General features: G+C 40.3%; 1 protein-coding gene across 3 annotated transcripts in view; it reads left to right on the top strand.

Moving 5' to 3' along the window:
* The window catches only part of IQGAP2 (IQ motif containing GTPase activating protein 2), a 298,358-nt gene that overhangs the window by 187,139 nt on the left and 96,827 nt on the right, over positions 1 to 14,392 (top strand). For 2 of the 3 annotated variants that reach the window (XM_047859837.1, XM_047859848.1), the window contains exons 11-12: positions 1,355 to 1,515; positions 6,649 to 6,773. In XM_047859837.1, the coding sequence (XP_047715793.1) occupies positions 1,355 to 1,515; positions 6,649 to 6,773 (286 nt within the window). Of the gene's footprint in view, positions 1 to 1,354; positions 1,516 to 6,648; positions 6,774 to 9,866; positions 9,916 to 14,392 lie in introns of those variants that run through there. The other variant, XM_047859856.1, reaches the window with a different exon arrangement.

Below are 14,392 nucleotides of genomic sequence, written 5' to 3' on the forward strand. Positions count from 1 at the left end.
TGTTTTTTTTTAATTTATTTGAGTATAGTTTTTTTTTTAATTTTTTTTTAACGTTTATTTATTTTTGAGACAGAGAGAGACAGAGCATGAACGGGGGAGGGTCAGAGAGAGAGGGAAACACAGAATCCGAAACAGGCTCCAGGCTCTGAGCAGGTCAGCACAGAGCCCGACGCGGGGCTCAAACTCACAGACCGCGAGATCATGACCTGAGCCGAAGTCGGCCGCCCAACCAACTGAACCACCCAGGCGCCCCGAGTATAGTTTTTTTTTAGGTTTATTTATTTGTTTTGAGAGAGAGAGAGCATAAGCAAGGGAGAGGCAGAGAGAGAGAAGGAGAAAGAGAATCCCAAGCAGGCTCCACACTGACAGAGCAGAGCCCAGTGAAGGCTTGATCTCATGAACCAAGAGATAATGACCTGAACCAAAATCAAGAGTCAGATGCTCACCCAACTAAGCCACTTAGGTGTCCCTCATTTAAGTATAGTTGATACACAATGCTGTATTAATTTCAAGCGTGCAAGATAGTGACTTGAGAAGTTTTACTTTATGCTCTGCACATCACAAGAATACCTACCATGAGCTGTATTTTTTTTAAATAAGCCAAATTCAGAATTATAAATCCTACTTACATTTACCAAAAGATACACTTCACATTTCTTCAAATATTCAGGACTCAGAGTATATTATAAATTTTCTACCCAGTTATTAAAGAGTGACTCAGACTAACTTTTTTGGAACTAGAATTGATACTCTTGCCTTAACAATTGTAGTTTATCTTTCTGGGGTTACAGGTGAAATTCTCCCCTCTTTTCCTTACTCTTAATTTAAACTGAAAATCACTCCCTAAAATCTTAACCTCACACCCTGAGACAGTGACAGCATTGTCTAATCCTTCACTTAATTATTTGGTAAGTCTGAGCCTGTAAGCGGCTAATATAACTGGCGGGAATCAATTATGGGAATGCACATGTTTGTGGAATCATAACCATTGGTTGCCATTAACTCTGTCCCCAAAATGATCAGCTAAGGACAACCCGGAAGTCTTTACCTGTTCTTTAAAGCCAGTGACAAACAGGTAGCCAGTGAGCTCTCTTCCTCCTGGGTTCTCAAAATCTTTAATTTTTCATTGTTCTTTGAAATATGCATTCTAGAGGTGCCTGGGTGGTTCAGTCAGTTAAGCATTCAACTGTTGATCTCAGCTCACGTTTTGATCCCATGATTGTGAGTTCCAGCCTCAAGTTGGGCTCCATGATGGACGTGGAACCTACTTTAAAAAAAAAATGCATTCTAAAACCCCATCACATACATGAGGTGTGTAATTTGGGAAACTTTTATTGCTTACATTTTTCAACAGAACTACTTGGCCCACGAGGAGCTCTTGATTGCAGTGGAAATGCTGTCTGCTGTTGCTTTACTAAACCAGGCCTTGGAAAACAATGATCTTATGTCCGTGCAGAATCAGCTCAGAAGCCCAACAATAGGCTTCAATAATCTGGATGAATCATATGTAGAACGGTAAGGGAACATCTTCCAAATCTCCTTTTAATGCAGAAATGTGTGTTTGGCAGATCTTGCATAAAAGATGTGTTCTTTGCTGAAGAATTCCCTATCTCTGTACTCATGTTCTTAAAAGCTAGTGTACTTTGTTTTGAGAGTCCTTCTAATATGCGTCCTTTTTTACAGCCTTTCTTTTAGGGGGACAAAGAGTCTAAAAATGATCACATTGTGGCTTTGATTGATTTGTCATTACCGAAGATTATTGGATAGGCTAAAAATAAAAGAACTATTGAAAACATACCTTCCCCTGGGCTTCTTTTGGAGACAACTGAATGTAGAAGAGTTGGAAGGAACTTTAATAACCATCCAGTCTAATCTTCTTTTATTTTACTGATGAGAGAACTAAACTTGGATTTATGGACCTACAGTTGGGCAGTTGAATCTCAAACCCTGTTCTTTTTTATTGTTAAGCCAAAGGAATCCTGAGACCACAGTGGATCGTGTTAGTGGATAACAGTCTCAGTTTAGCAGCTTCCATTTCATGTTTCTGAATATGCTGCTTGATAGTATAAAATGCTATAGCAGTTCTAGAGAGAAAATTAAAGGGCCAGAATAAGGAGCCCATCAGAGATTCCGTAAGACAAAAGTTAAAAGGAGTGATTTTCTGTCCTGGATTCTTGTTAGCCACTAGGGGGAGATGTCTGCATAGATCTTGACAAAAGCTCTTTTCAGGTCCTGATTCCAGCTGGAACTACTTAAATAAGTAGATTGGGTAATTGTCTTGGATCGTGTACATTGTACAAGAAAACTGAAAAGACTTTAGATTTTTTTTAAATGCTTTACCACTTGTCTGTGGAGAGAATGGCCCCAAAGCGGTAGGACAGAAGAGTTTGCTTTTTAGTCTTCTTGGAGAAACTGATGCTCTTATTCTGCATAAATTTAGCCACCTGGTTAATATAACTCTTGAGTCTGTTACCAAGGTAATTTATTTCCACCTCCACTATTTCTAATGGCACCATTCTCTTCCCCAAGCTTAGAAACCTCAAGTTCAACTCATTTTCCTCAGCCCTCTGCTGCCTTGTGCTATGAACAGCCTGCTCATCTCCTTCCCTGACAACAGCCAGTATGGGGGTGTTAGCTCTGTCAAATGTCCCCATTTCCCAGCCAGTACCTCATTTGATTTTTCACCTTTACTTCTGTCATCACTTGCAGATTGGTCCTCCTGTGTCTTTTCTATCCTCCTCATTTATTCTCATCTAACCAGTCTTTGCTGCTTTCCCTCAGTGCTTAAGTGGAAGACAAAGCTGGTCAGTCCTTTATGAAACATACAGCCCCGTGGGGCTGTAATGGGATGTCTTGGTGAGGTAATTGTCATGACTGTCCCACCCATTGGGCATCCTGGCTGCTGTCCTCTAAATAACCGTGCTCCCTCCCTCCATATCATCCACTTTGATTACGAAAATTCCTCACTACCTCCCCAATTTACAAATGACCTGTTAAGGAAATGGTCTCACACCCCATTTGAAAACCAATTTTACCCCTGTGGTTTTCAACGTGGGCCTACAGATACAGCCTCAGAGTTCAAGTATTCTGTATAGGAAACTTTAAAAAATTTGCTCATTTTTAATAATCTTTTTAAAGCTTGACTTAAGCACTTTCTGGGCCAGCTGGATGACCAGTACCAAGATGAGATTTCAAGGTCCCCTTTGGTTCTTGTACTGACAGCCCTCATTGATCTTCTCAGCCTCAGCATTTTACTTGCCTGGTCAGCTTTTTAACTCAGTTCTTGGAAACCCAAGTTGACAGGTTTTCAAGATGAAGAAACGTGGCTCTATCTGGGCCTCACCCCATGCTTTCCCAAGTTCTTCATAGCACAGGGGCATGGGGCAGGGCAACCTTGATGAATCAGACAGAGTGTCAACCTATTTACCGTGGCTTCCACCCTTGGGCTGTGGTTTCCCAGAAAGACTCATTTGTCTAATTCTCACCAAAGTGCTGTCTAGTTGGTATTGGCTCTAGGCATATGTTGTCCCAGATTAATTGTTCTAAATGTAGCTGTGGTTATAATGCTCTCCATTTGTTTCTTGTTCTCATCTGAATTAAGAACATACTCCTCACTGTAAATGTGTTGTTCTGACCTTAGCTCTCGGTCCAGCTCTCCTTGTGTTTTGCACCTCAGCCAACCTGGGTCCTAATACACTGTGGACTTTCTGGCCTGCCTGCTGCAATGCATAGTCGTGTCCCCACCAGGAATGGAGTGCCGGTCACCCCTGTCCTGGCACACTCCCGGAGCTGCCTTCCATAGATTCTGCTTTCACAAATTATTTCCGTACTTCTCTCCACCCCAGCTAATGTCATCTCTCCTGAGAACTAGCATTCTGTGGTTAGAGGAACATAGCACCAGAGTCACACATACTTGAGTCTGACTCTTCATAGTCTTGTCTCCTCATCTAAGCACAAAAAAAAAAAAAAAAACAAAAACACTCACTCTGCATCTGCAGAACAGTTTCGAAGATTAAATACTTGGTTTGATGCCTGTTTCAGGCAAGGTGTTCTACCACTAAGGGTTTCCTCCCACTTCTTCCTTGGAACTTCGTTATTTCTACTCTCTTGGACTGTCTCTTACGACCTTTCTTGTGCTCTGCTTTTATACCCTGTTGGAGTTTCTGTCTTCTTAACCCCTGGGCTGAAAGCTCCTACACCTTGTTCATGCTCACAGCCCTACATGCCTGCCACAGGCCTTGCCACGTTGGTTTCATGTTAATAATCATTGGCCGAACTGAATTGGGATTGTAATCCTCTTGGAGCTTCAGAAGTCTGTTAGAAATGCAGCATTACTGGTCTGTGTGTAGCAAACAGTGAGGAGAGCTCGGAGAGGTGTGGAGGGAAAGGACTAGGATCTCTCTGTGAGGGTGAACTGCAGAGTATTTTCTGTGGTTGGTGCCTTAGTACCGGACACTCATCCTCACATGGAAAAGCCAGTGGACTTCTGCTGCATTACTTGTAAAATCTCTTCCTTTTGGCCATCGTTGATTCATTTTGTTTCTAAAGAAACAACGTGCAATTCTGGGATTTTTTTCTGCATTCCTCCTTAAGCTTTCTAGTTTTATTCCCATCGGATCATCATTTAGATGTTAAGCATGTGAAATGCCCATGGGGATTTCACACTTGCTTACAGAATGGTCTCTGTCTATAAGGGGTATTAACAAGTGCAAGTTGAAGTTTACCCATTTTGTTATTGTATCCAGTATTATTTATATATTACTAGTGCAGCAGAGTGTTTTCCTAGGCTTATAAGGAGTGGTAGGGTGAAAATCTCAAACATGACAGTTAGCCAGTTTCAGGCCTGAATTTAGTGATCCCTCTTTCGGTCACAGATAAAGGATCATTGCCACCACTTCCTACACTGAATGATGTTTTTCCCTCTCAAGCTACACTCTGTAGGCACTCTGTGCGCCTTTAAGCACACAGAATTTTGAGAAAATTGGTCACAATCAGGAAAACAATTTTTTTCAATAGTTTATTTGGCAAGTGAGTGGTGCTCTGTTAGTGCAGAACCCAGCACGGGGCTCAAACCCACAAACGGTGAAGTCGTGACCTGAGCTGAAACCAAGAGGCAGACACTCAACTGACTGAGCCACCCAGGCATCCCAGGAAAACAATTTTAAACTGAACGTGATGTTATTGGGGCGCCTGGGTGGCTCAGTCGGTTAAGCGGCCGACTTCGGCTCAGGTCATAATCTCGCGATCCGTGAGTTCTAGCCCCGCGTCGGGCTCTGTGCTGACGGCTCAGAGCCTGGAGCCTGCTTCAGATTCTGTGTCTCCCTCTCTCTGACCCTCCCCTGTTCATGCTGTGTCTCTCCCTGTCTCAAAAATAAATAAATAAACGTTAAAAAAAATAAAATAAACTGAACGTGAGGTTCCTTTTTTTAACCTCTGCTGTTAGCAATCCAAAGATGCTATTCAGAAGTCAAAATGCATAGTGAATAAATATGTACGTAGAAGACTGATCTTTATTTCCATGGTGCAATGCAAAAGCAAACTAAACTATTGAGTTTCTTTACTTTAGGCTAGAGTAGCTCATGGTAGCTTACGGTTGCAACATTGGTTCTGTGATTTTTAACTGGGAAAATTGACTATTGAGAAATGACAGTTTCTTAATATATCAAGGTGGATAATTTTTTTTCCCTAAAATTCCCCAACCAAGACAAGTAATTGAGGTGGTTGACCAAACTCTGTCTTCCATAATAAAGAGGGTCAGAGGTCAGAAATGAGGTATAAGAGTGCCGTGGCAGTGACTGGACACAGAGGGAGGTTTTTCAGTAGGTGCTGTGGAGCCTTACAAAAAATGGACAGGTGAGGAGGGATTTTACAACATTCTGATTCAACCCCTATACCACCTTATCAAGAAAATGTATAGTGAAAATGTGTGTTATTCATCAGGGTTTCTGGAAGGAACAAGAAAAATGAGAAGGGTTGAGAACCATGGTTGAGAACCATGGTAATTCTGAATTTTATCACATAAAACTTATCTGGGGGATGTCTGGGTGGCTCACTTGGTTAAGCATCTGACTCTTGATCTCAGCTCAGGGCTTGATCTCAGTGTTGTGAATTCAAATCCCACGTTGAGCTCCATGCTGGGCTTGGAGCCAACTTAAAAAAAAAATTGCCTACAGCCTCAACAGAGTCAAAACATGCAAAGGCAAGGAAAATTAGTAACTGAGGGGGAAGAAAGCAGTTTCATAGAGTTGAGGACTTCAAGGGTTGTTTTTTTTTTTTTGCTTAAGTTGGGTACAAGGTTGGATTTTGAGGTACTTTCATTAAGCAGCATTTGTTTCCGATTCTGTCTCCCTCTCTCTCTGACCCTCCCCCGTTCATACTCTGTCTCTCTCTGTCTCAAAAATAAACAAACATTAAAAAAAAATTTTTTTTTTAAAAACAGCATTTGTACATAAAGTATCTTTAAGAAAAAAATGTAATATAAGTGAGCTTGTTGTATGTTCACAAAGGTGTGAAAGAACATTTCATGTGTCTTTCTCCTTTTTAACCTTATAGCATCTACTTTTGGCCATGTGCCAAATTTGAGATGCACAAAATGAACAAAGAGTGAGTGTCTCTGATTAGTGTTAATGATTCTCTTCTCTTCCACAGTTACACAAATGCACTATTCACCATGAAGCTGGAAGCCTTATCCCAAGGGCAAGAGAATTTAAGCTGGAATGAAATTCAGAAGTGTATAGATATGGTGAATATTCAAATTCAAGAAGAAAACGATCGTAAGTATGGAACACGTTCCTTCTCATAGTATAATGAGCAACTGAGGTTTCTGGACTACTTAGTTCCCTAGATTAGGAATGCAGATTTTTGCTCATGGAGCCCCAAGAGAGCACTCTTCCCTGATATGCATGTGTATATATAAATTTTTTGCCTGTAATACTGTGTCACCATATATGCATTACAAAGCATACATAAAAAGACATAAAAGGATGGGATAAAAATATGTAAACAGAAGTCCTCATGTTTTCTTATTTATACTTCACAGGTGAATACTCTAGTTAACTCAGTTTTTAAAATTTTTTTGAATGTTATTCATTTTGGAGAGAGACACAGAGCATGAACAGGGGAGGGGCAGAGAGAGAGGGGGAGACAGAATCTGAAGCAGGCTCCAGGCTCTGAGCTGTCAGCACAGAGCCCGACACAGGGCTCGAACCCACGAACGGTGAGATCATGACCTGAGTGGGAGTCGGACGCTTCACTGACTGAGCCACCCAGGTGCCCCATAACTCAATTTTTTAGATGCTCAACTTTATTTTGATCTTTTATTTGGGCTTTTTTTTTTTTGAAGTTTGAACATGTTCCTACCCTAAGAAGAAATTGGAACAAAAACTAACTGTTGCTTTAGGATCACATACCATGATTGATGATTGACTGTGTATCTAGAAATTATGAGCTACCTGCGTGAAAATGGACAATCCCAAGAAGATATGCTCTGAAACATGCTTTCTTGAAGATACACTTGCCTCCTTATCATTTGCCTCTTGCTTCCAAAAACAGAGTGTGGAATCAAGAGCTCTGTAACTGAGCACTCAGTGTAGTCACTGCTTTCCTGTAGCATGAACTATCAAATTCAAGTTCCACGTGGTCTGTTTCATCATAAAAACAAACCAGCACCATCATCTTTGGCTTCCTCTGAGCTCTTTGATTTGTCAGCAACATTTAGATTAAGATCGCTGATGTCCCTGACCTCCCCTCTGTCCTCCATCTTTGACCTATAACTCATTCTAAGTTTGCTGACTGAATAGGCAGATAGTTCTCTCACACGTTTAGGCTGTTCTAGTGCGTTTTGGTGAGGTCTTAGGTCTGGTCTTCTAAGGCAGAATCTAACTTTGGGATAGTAAAATCCCTGTTGAGATAAAAACATATGACTTTGTTATTTAATTGCATTTGCATAATCTGCTTTGCTTTCTTTACTCTTTCCTATGAGCCCTGTGCCCAGCATCATGGCAGGGTTTGTTTTGTTGTTGTTGTTGTTGTTGTTGTTGTTGTTGTTGTTGTTAAACATCTTACTCTAGGTGCCTAATAGATAACATGTATTCAGATATGCTGCCTTGACATCATATTCACAGATGGGCCGCTGTTACCCATATATCCAGGCAGTTTCTTCATTTTGTCCTTTTTAAGTTCTATAAATCTAAATTTCCTCTTCTCTGACCACACAGCTTGCTGCTGCCTCTCTGCGTGTCCTTGGAGACATTTTGGAATCCCTGCAAACGGACAGTTTGCACACAGCCCACTTAGCTTTTTTCTGACACGTTGCCTTGGTCGCTGGTGGTTCTTACCAGATGTTAGTCAAGAGGGAAGCACTATTGTGAGCAGATGTTTGATATCGTCTGGTCTGGACGGACACTAGTGTATGTCCTGTTACAAAGTTCACACCCCCAGCCCCATGCCCTCCTGCCCTGCTACTTGACTCCCCCAGCTGCACACTCTTGAGTTTCCTGCAGCAATTGTTTGAGTGCTTTGGCTAATGCAATTCAAGAGTAGGACTCCTCTGTTTCGGTAAGCAAAACTAAGAATCAGGTCCCATCTTTGTTTTCTCATTTCTTCCTAGTTCTTGCTGGCAATACCCACAGTCCAGGCCTTTGGTAATTTCTATATGTGCTGCTTTTATGGCAAAGGTGCATTAGTTCTCTGTGCTAAATGGTTGTACTTTTACTCCCATTCTGGACGTTAATTAAAAAGCAGGGTGGAGGATGCCATTTTTGTTGCAGACTATCCAGGAGAGCTTTTGCTTTTTTTTAGGAAAAGAAAAACAAGTAACATTTGTATCACTTAAAAAAAGAATGGCTTTTTGTCAGGTGGGTGTTCTATCTAAGCAGAAATATTTTTGGATTGGTATCTTTGGATTGGTATGGATTTGTCTGTATAGGCATCTACACTACATGTATTTTCCATGGGCTGTACGTCACATGGCTGTTATCATATTTCCTTTGATTATCATGTCATGAAGGGCATATGCCATAACCACAGTAGTTATTTCAGAGACTTCTTTATCACATTTCCTTTCTAGAATTTGGAGAACTCAGTGCAGAATATATAATTTCTCTGTGCTTTGGTTTGTTTTATTAGGTCACAATGAGGTATTTTTGTTCAAAGTTCTTGAATTCTTGAGTGTGATATCCTCTGTTTATGTAATTGTTTTAAAAGCTACATAAAAATATACACCATTGTGAACAGACATAAATTGCACAGTATAGTAATTAAACCACCCCAAGAGCTAAGGATTTTTCATGGACACCTTGAAAGTGTATTACCCTTCCCACCCTGCCCCTGCCACACACACACTTCAGGGTCTAATCCTGTGTCTGAATTGTGATGTGGATAAGGTACCACAGCTAATGGAAATGCTAAACGTGGAAGGTGCATTTAATAGAGAAGATGCTAAGTGCATTTCCTCAGACTTGGAGGCTCTGTTGATTTCTTCCTGGAAAGTTCACTTTTCCTGGTAGAGCCAGAGAGGAGCATCAGTTTAACCACGTAGCCTAAACAAGGTAGTTTTGTTCCTTTGAATTTTTGCTTTTTTAATTTAGTAGGTACTTGTCTTTGTAGGTTAACTCATCTGCTATGTCAAATGCATGAGCTGTAAGAGAATATCCACTGTCTCACTGGAATAGAACATTATAGTCTCTGTGATGGTTTAAAGAAGTGGGTCATGAACTGGGCTCAGCAATGGGATTTTCCCTTCTCTTATAAACAGAGGAAGTGATGTGCATGTGCCCTGGTGGCTTCTGGGTAGGTCTTACATGTCCTGTGAGGTCATTCACTATGACCTCAGTAGCTTGTGTTCTTAGAAACATACCAAACAAAAACTTAAACAAGTGGTTTCAACCAAGTCAGCTGGAATGCACTCACTCCCAGGTGACTGGCCATTAGGAACACATATTCTCTTTCTCAGACATAGTTCTGTTAAGATCATTTTTGGATGGGGTGTTTAAAAGTATTTGGAACAGTCTACCGAAGAGGCTTCATGTCCAGGGAATGATATGAAGTATCCCATGCTCTCCAGGTTGTAACTACTACAGGGTAAAACGATAATACCTTGTATGTGGATAGAACTTAGACTTTGTTGAGTTCTTCCAATGTTTTCAGATCATGTAACTTGAGTGTTAGGGAACTATTTTTGCTTTTTCTTCAAACATGTTTAAGTGTTAGAATCTAGAATAATCTCTGGCCTTTTAGATCATCCCTTTTCTTCTACAGGTAAATCTCTTCATTCTTAGCGTTTGAATATCAGGATGAAGATACTTCTTAAAAATTGTAACTACTTTATTCCATAGCATGTCACATTTGTAGAGTGACTTATGATTGTGTTTGAAAAAATAACTGACAGAATGAGAAATAGTGAGTTTGGCTTTAGGAATATTTATTTTCAAAACTTAGTGCTTGTTAATGTTTACCTTCTTTCCTAGTTCTTGTACATCAGCACTAAGCTGGGAAGTGAAAAAACCCCGTTTGTGTGTGTGTGTGTGTATATGTGTGCATATACAGTTGACCCTTGAACAGCGTGGTTTGAACTATACGTTTTTTTTTTTTTTAATCAGTAGAGTACTCTAAATATATTTTCTCTTAGGATTTTCTTAACATTTTCTTTTCTCTGGCTTACTCATTGTAAGAATACATGTTACTTGACTATGTTATTACTGACGCTTCCAGCCAGTAGTAAGCTCTGATTAGTTAAATTTGGGGGGAGTAAAAAATTATACCTGATTTTTTTTCAATATATGAAATTTATTGTCAAATTGGTTTCCATACAACACCCAGTGCTCATCCCAAAAGGTGCCCTCCTCAATACCCATCACCCACCCTCTCCTCCCTCCCACCCCCCATCAACCCTCAGTTTGTTCTCAGTTTTTAAGAGTCTCTTACGCTTTGGCTCTCTCCCACTCTAACCTCTTTTTTTTTTTTTTCCTTCCCCTCCCCCATGGGTTTCTGTTAAGTTTCTCAGGATCCACATAAGAGTGAAACCATATGGTATCTGTCTTTCTCTGTATGGCTTATTTCACTTAGCATCACACTCTCCAGTTCCATCCACGTTGCTACAAAGGGCCATATTTCGTTCTTTATCATTGCCACGTAGTACTCCATTGTGTATATAAACCACAATTTCTTTATCCATTCGTCAGTTGATGGACATTTAGGCTCTTTCCATAATTTGGCTATTGTTGAGAGTGCTGCTATAAACATTGGGGTACAAGTGCCCCTTTGCATCAGTACTCCTGTATCCCTTGGGTAAATTCCTAGCAGTGCTATTGCTGAGTCATAGGGCAGGTCTATTTTTAATTTTTTGAGGAACCTCCACACTGTTTCCCAGAGTGGCTGTACCAGTTTGCATTCCCACCAACAGTGCAAGAGGGTTCCCGTTTCTCCACATCCTCTCCAGCATCTATAGTCTCCTGATTTGTTCATTTTGGCCACTCTGACTGGCGTGAGGTGATACCTGAGTGTGGTTTTGATTTGTATTTCCCTGATAAGGAGCGACGTTGAACATCTTTTCATGTGCCTGTTGGCCATCCGGATGTCTTCTTTAGAGAAGTGTCTATTCATGTTTTCTGCCCATTTCTTCACCGGGTTATTTGTTTTTCGGGTGTGGAGTTTGGTGAGCTCTTCATAGATTTTGGATACTAGCCCTTTGTCCAATATGTCATTTGCAAATATCTTTTCCCATTCCGTTGGTTGCCTTTTAGTTTCGTTGGTTGTTTCCTTTGCTGTGGAGAAGCTTTTTATCTTCATAAGGTCCCAGTAGTTCATTTTTGCTTTTAATTCCCTTGCCTTTGGGGATGTGTCGAGTAAGAGATTGCTACGGCTGAGGTCAGAGAGGTCTTTTCCTGCTTTCTCCTCTAGGGTTTTGATGGTTTCCTGTCTCACATTCAGGTCTTTTATCCATTTTGAGTTGATTTGTGTGAACAGTGTGAGAAAGTGGTCTAGTTTCAATCTTCTGCATGTTGCTGTCTAGTTCTCCCAGCACCATTTGTTAAACAGACTGTCTTTTTTCCATTGGATATTCTTTCCTGCTTTGTCAAAGATGAGTTGGCCATACGTTTGTGGGTCTAGTTCTGGGGTTTCTATTCTATTCCATTGGTCTATGTGTCTGTTTCTGTGCCAATACCATGCTGTCTTGATGATTACAGCTTTGTAGTAGAGGCTAAAGTCTGGGATTGTGATGCCTCCTGTTTTGGTCTTCTTCTTCAAAATTACTTTGGCTATTCGGGGTCTTTTGTGGTTCCATATGAATTTTAGGATTGCTTGTTCTAGTTTCGAGAAGAATGCTGGTGCAATTTTTATTGGGATTGCATTGAATGTGTAGATAGCTTTGGATAGTATTGACATTTTGACAATATTTATTCTTCCAATCCATGAGCATGGAATGTTTTTCCATTTCTTTATATCTTCTTCAATTTCCTTCATAAGCTTTCTATAGTTTTCAGAATACAGATCTTGTACATCTTTGGTTAGATTTATCCCTAGGTATTTTATGCTTCTTGGTGCAGTTGTGAATGGGATCAGTTTCTTTATTTGTCTTTCGGTTGCTTCATTATTAGTGTATAAGAATGCAACTGATTTCTGTACGTTGATTTTGTATCCTGCAACTTTGCTGAATTCATGTATCAGTTCTAGCAGACTTTTGGTGGAGTCTATCGGATTTTCCATGTATAAGATCATGTCATCTGCAAAAAGTGAAAGCTTGATTTCATCTTTGCCAATTTTGATGCCTTTGATTTCCTTTTATTGTCTGATTGCTGATGCTAGCACTTCCAACACTGTTAAACAACAGCGGTGAGAGTGGACATCCCTGTCATGTTCCTGATCTCAGGGAAAAAGCTCTCAGTTTTTCCCCATTGAGGATGATGTTAGCTGTGGGCTTTTCATAAATGGCTTTTATGATGTTTAAGTATGTTCCTTCTATCCCGACTTTCTGAAGGGTTTTTATTAAGAAAGTGTGCTGAATTTTGTCAAATGCCTTTTCTGCATCGATTGACAGGATCATATGGTTCTTATCTTTTCTTTTATTAATGTGATGTATCACGTTGATTGATTTGCGAATGTTGAACCATCCCTGCATCCCAGGAGTGAATGCCACTTGATCATGGTGAATAATTCTTTTTATATGCTGTTGAATTCGATTTGCTAGTATCTTATTGAGAATTTTTGCATCCATATTCATCAGGGATATTGTGGTTCTCTTTTTTTTACTGGGTCTCTGTCTGGTTTAGGAATCAAAGTAATGCTGGCTTCATAGAATGAGTCTGGAAGTTTTCCTTCCCTTTCTATTTTTTGGAATAGCTTGAGAAGGATAGGTGTTATCTCTGCTTTAAACGTCTGGTAGAACTCCCCTGGGAAGCCATCTGGTCCTAGACTCTTATTTGTTGGGAGATTTTTGATGACTGATTCAATTTCTTCGCTGGTTATGGATCTGTTCAAGCTTTCTGTTTCCTCCTGATTGAGTTTTGGAAGCGTGTGGGTGTTTAAGAATTTGTCCATTTCTTCCAGGTTGTCCAGTTTGTTGGCATATAATTTTTCATAGTATTCCCTGGTAATTGCTTGTATCTCTGAGGGATTGGTTGTAATAATTACATTTTCATTCATGATTTTATCTATTTGGGTCATCTCCCTTTTCTTTTTGAGAAGCCTGGCTAGAGGTTTGTCAATTTTGTTTATTTTTTCAAAAAACCAACTCTTGGTTTCATTGATCTGCTCTACAGTTTTTTTAGATTCTATATTGTTTATTTCTGCTCTGATCTTTATTATTTCTCTTCTTCTGCTGGGTTTAGGCTGCCTTTGCTGTTCTGCTTCTATTTCCTTTAGGTGTGCTGTTAGATTTTGTATTTGGAATTTTTCTTGTTTCTTGAGATAGGCCTGGATTGCAATGTATTTTCCTCTCAGGACTGCCTTCGCTGCATCCCAAAGCGTTTGGATTGTTGTATTTTCATTTTTGTTTGTTTCCATATATTTTTGATTTCTTCTTGAATTGCCTGGTTGACCCACTCATTCTTTAGAAGGGTGTTCTTTAACCTCCATGCTTTTGGAGGTTTTCCAGACTTTTTCCTGTGGTTGATTTCAAGCTTCATAGCATTGTGGTTTGAAAGTATGCATGGTATAATTTCAATTCTTGTATACTTATGAAGGGCTGTTTTGTGACCCAGTATATGATCTGTCTTGGAGAATGTTCCATGTGCACTCAAGAAGAAAGTATATTCTGGGGAGCCTGGGTGGCTCAGTCAGTTGAGCGGCCGACTTCAGCTCAGGTCATGATCTCACAGCCCGTGAGTTCGAGCCCCACATCGGCTCTGTGCTGACAGCTCAGAGCCTGGAGCCTGTTTCAGATTCTGTGTCTCCC

This window comes from Prionailurus viverrinus, chromosome A1 (genome assembly GCF_022837055.1).
Source record: "Prionailurus viverrinus isolate Anna chromosome A1, UM_Priviv_1.0, whole genome shotgun sequence".
Taxonomy (NCBI): Eukaryota; Metazoa; Chordata; class Mammalia; order Carnivora; family Felidae; genus Prionailurus; species Prionailurus viverrinus.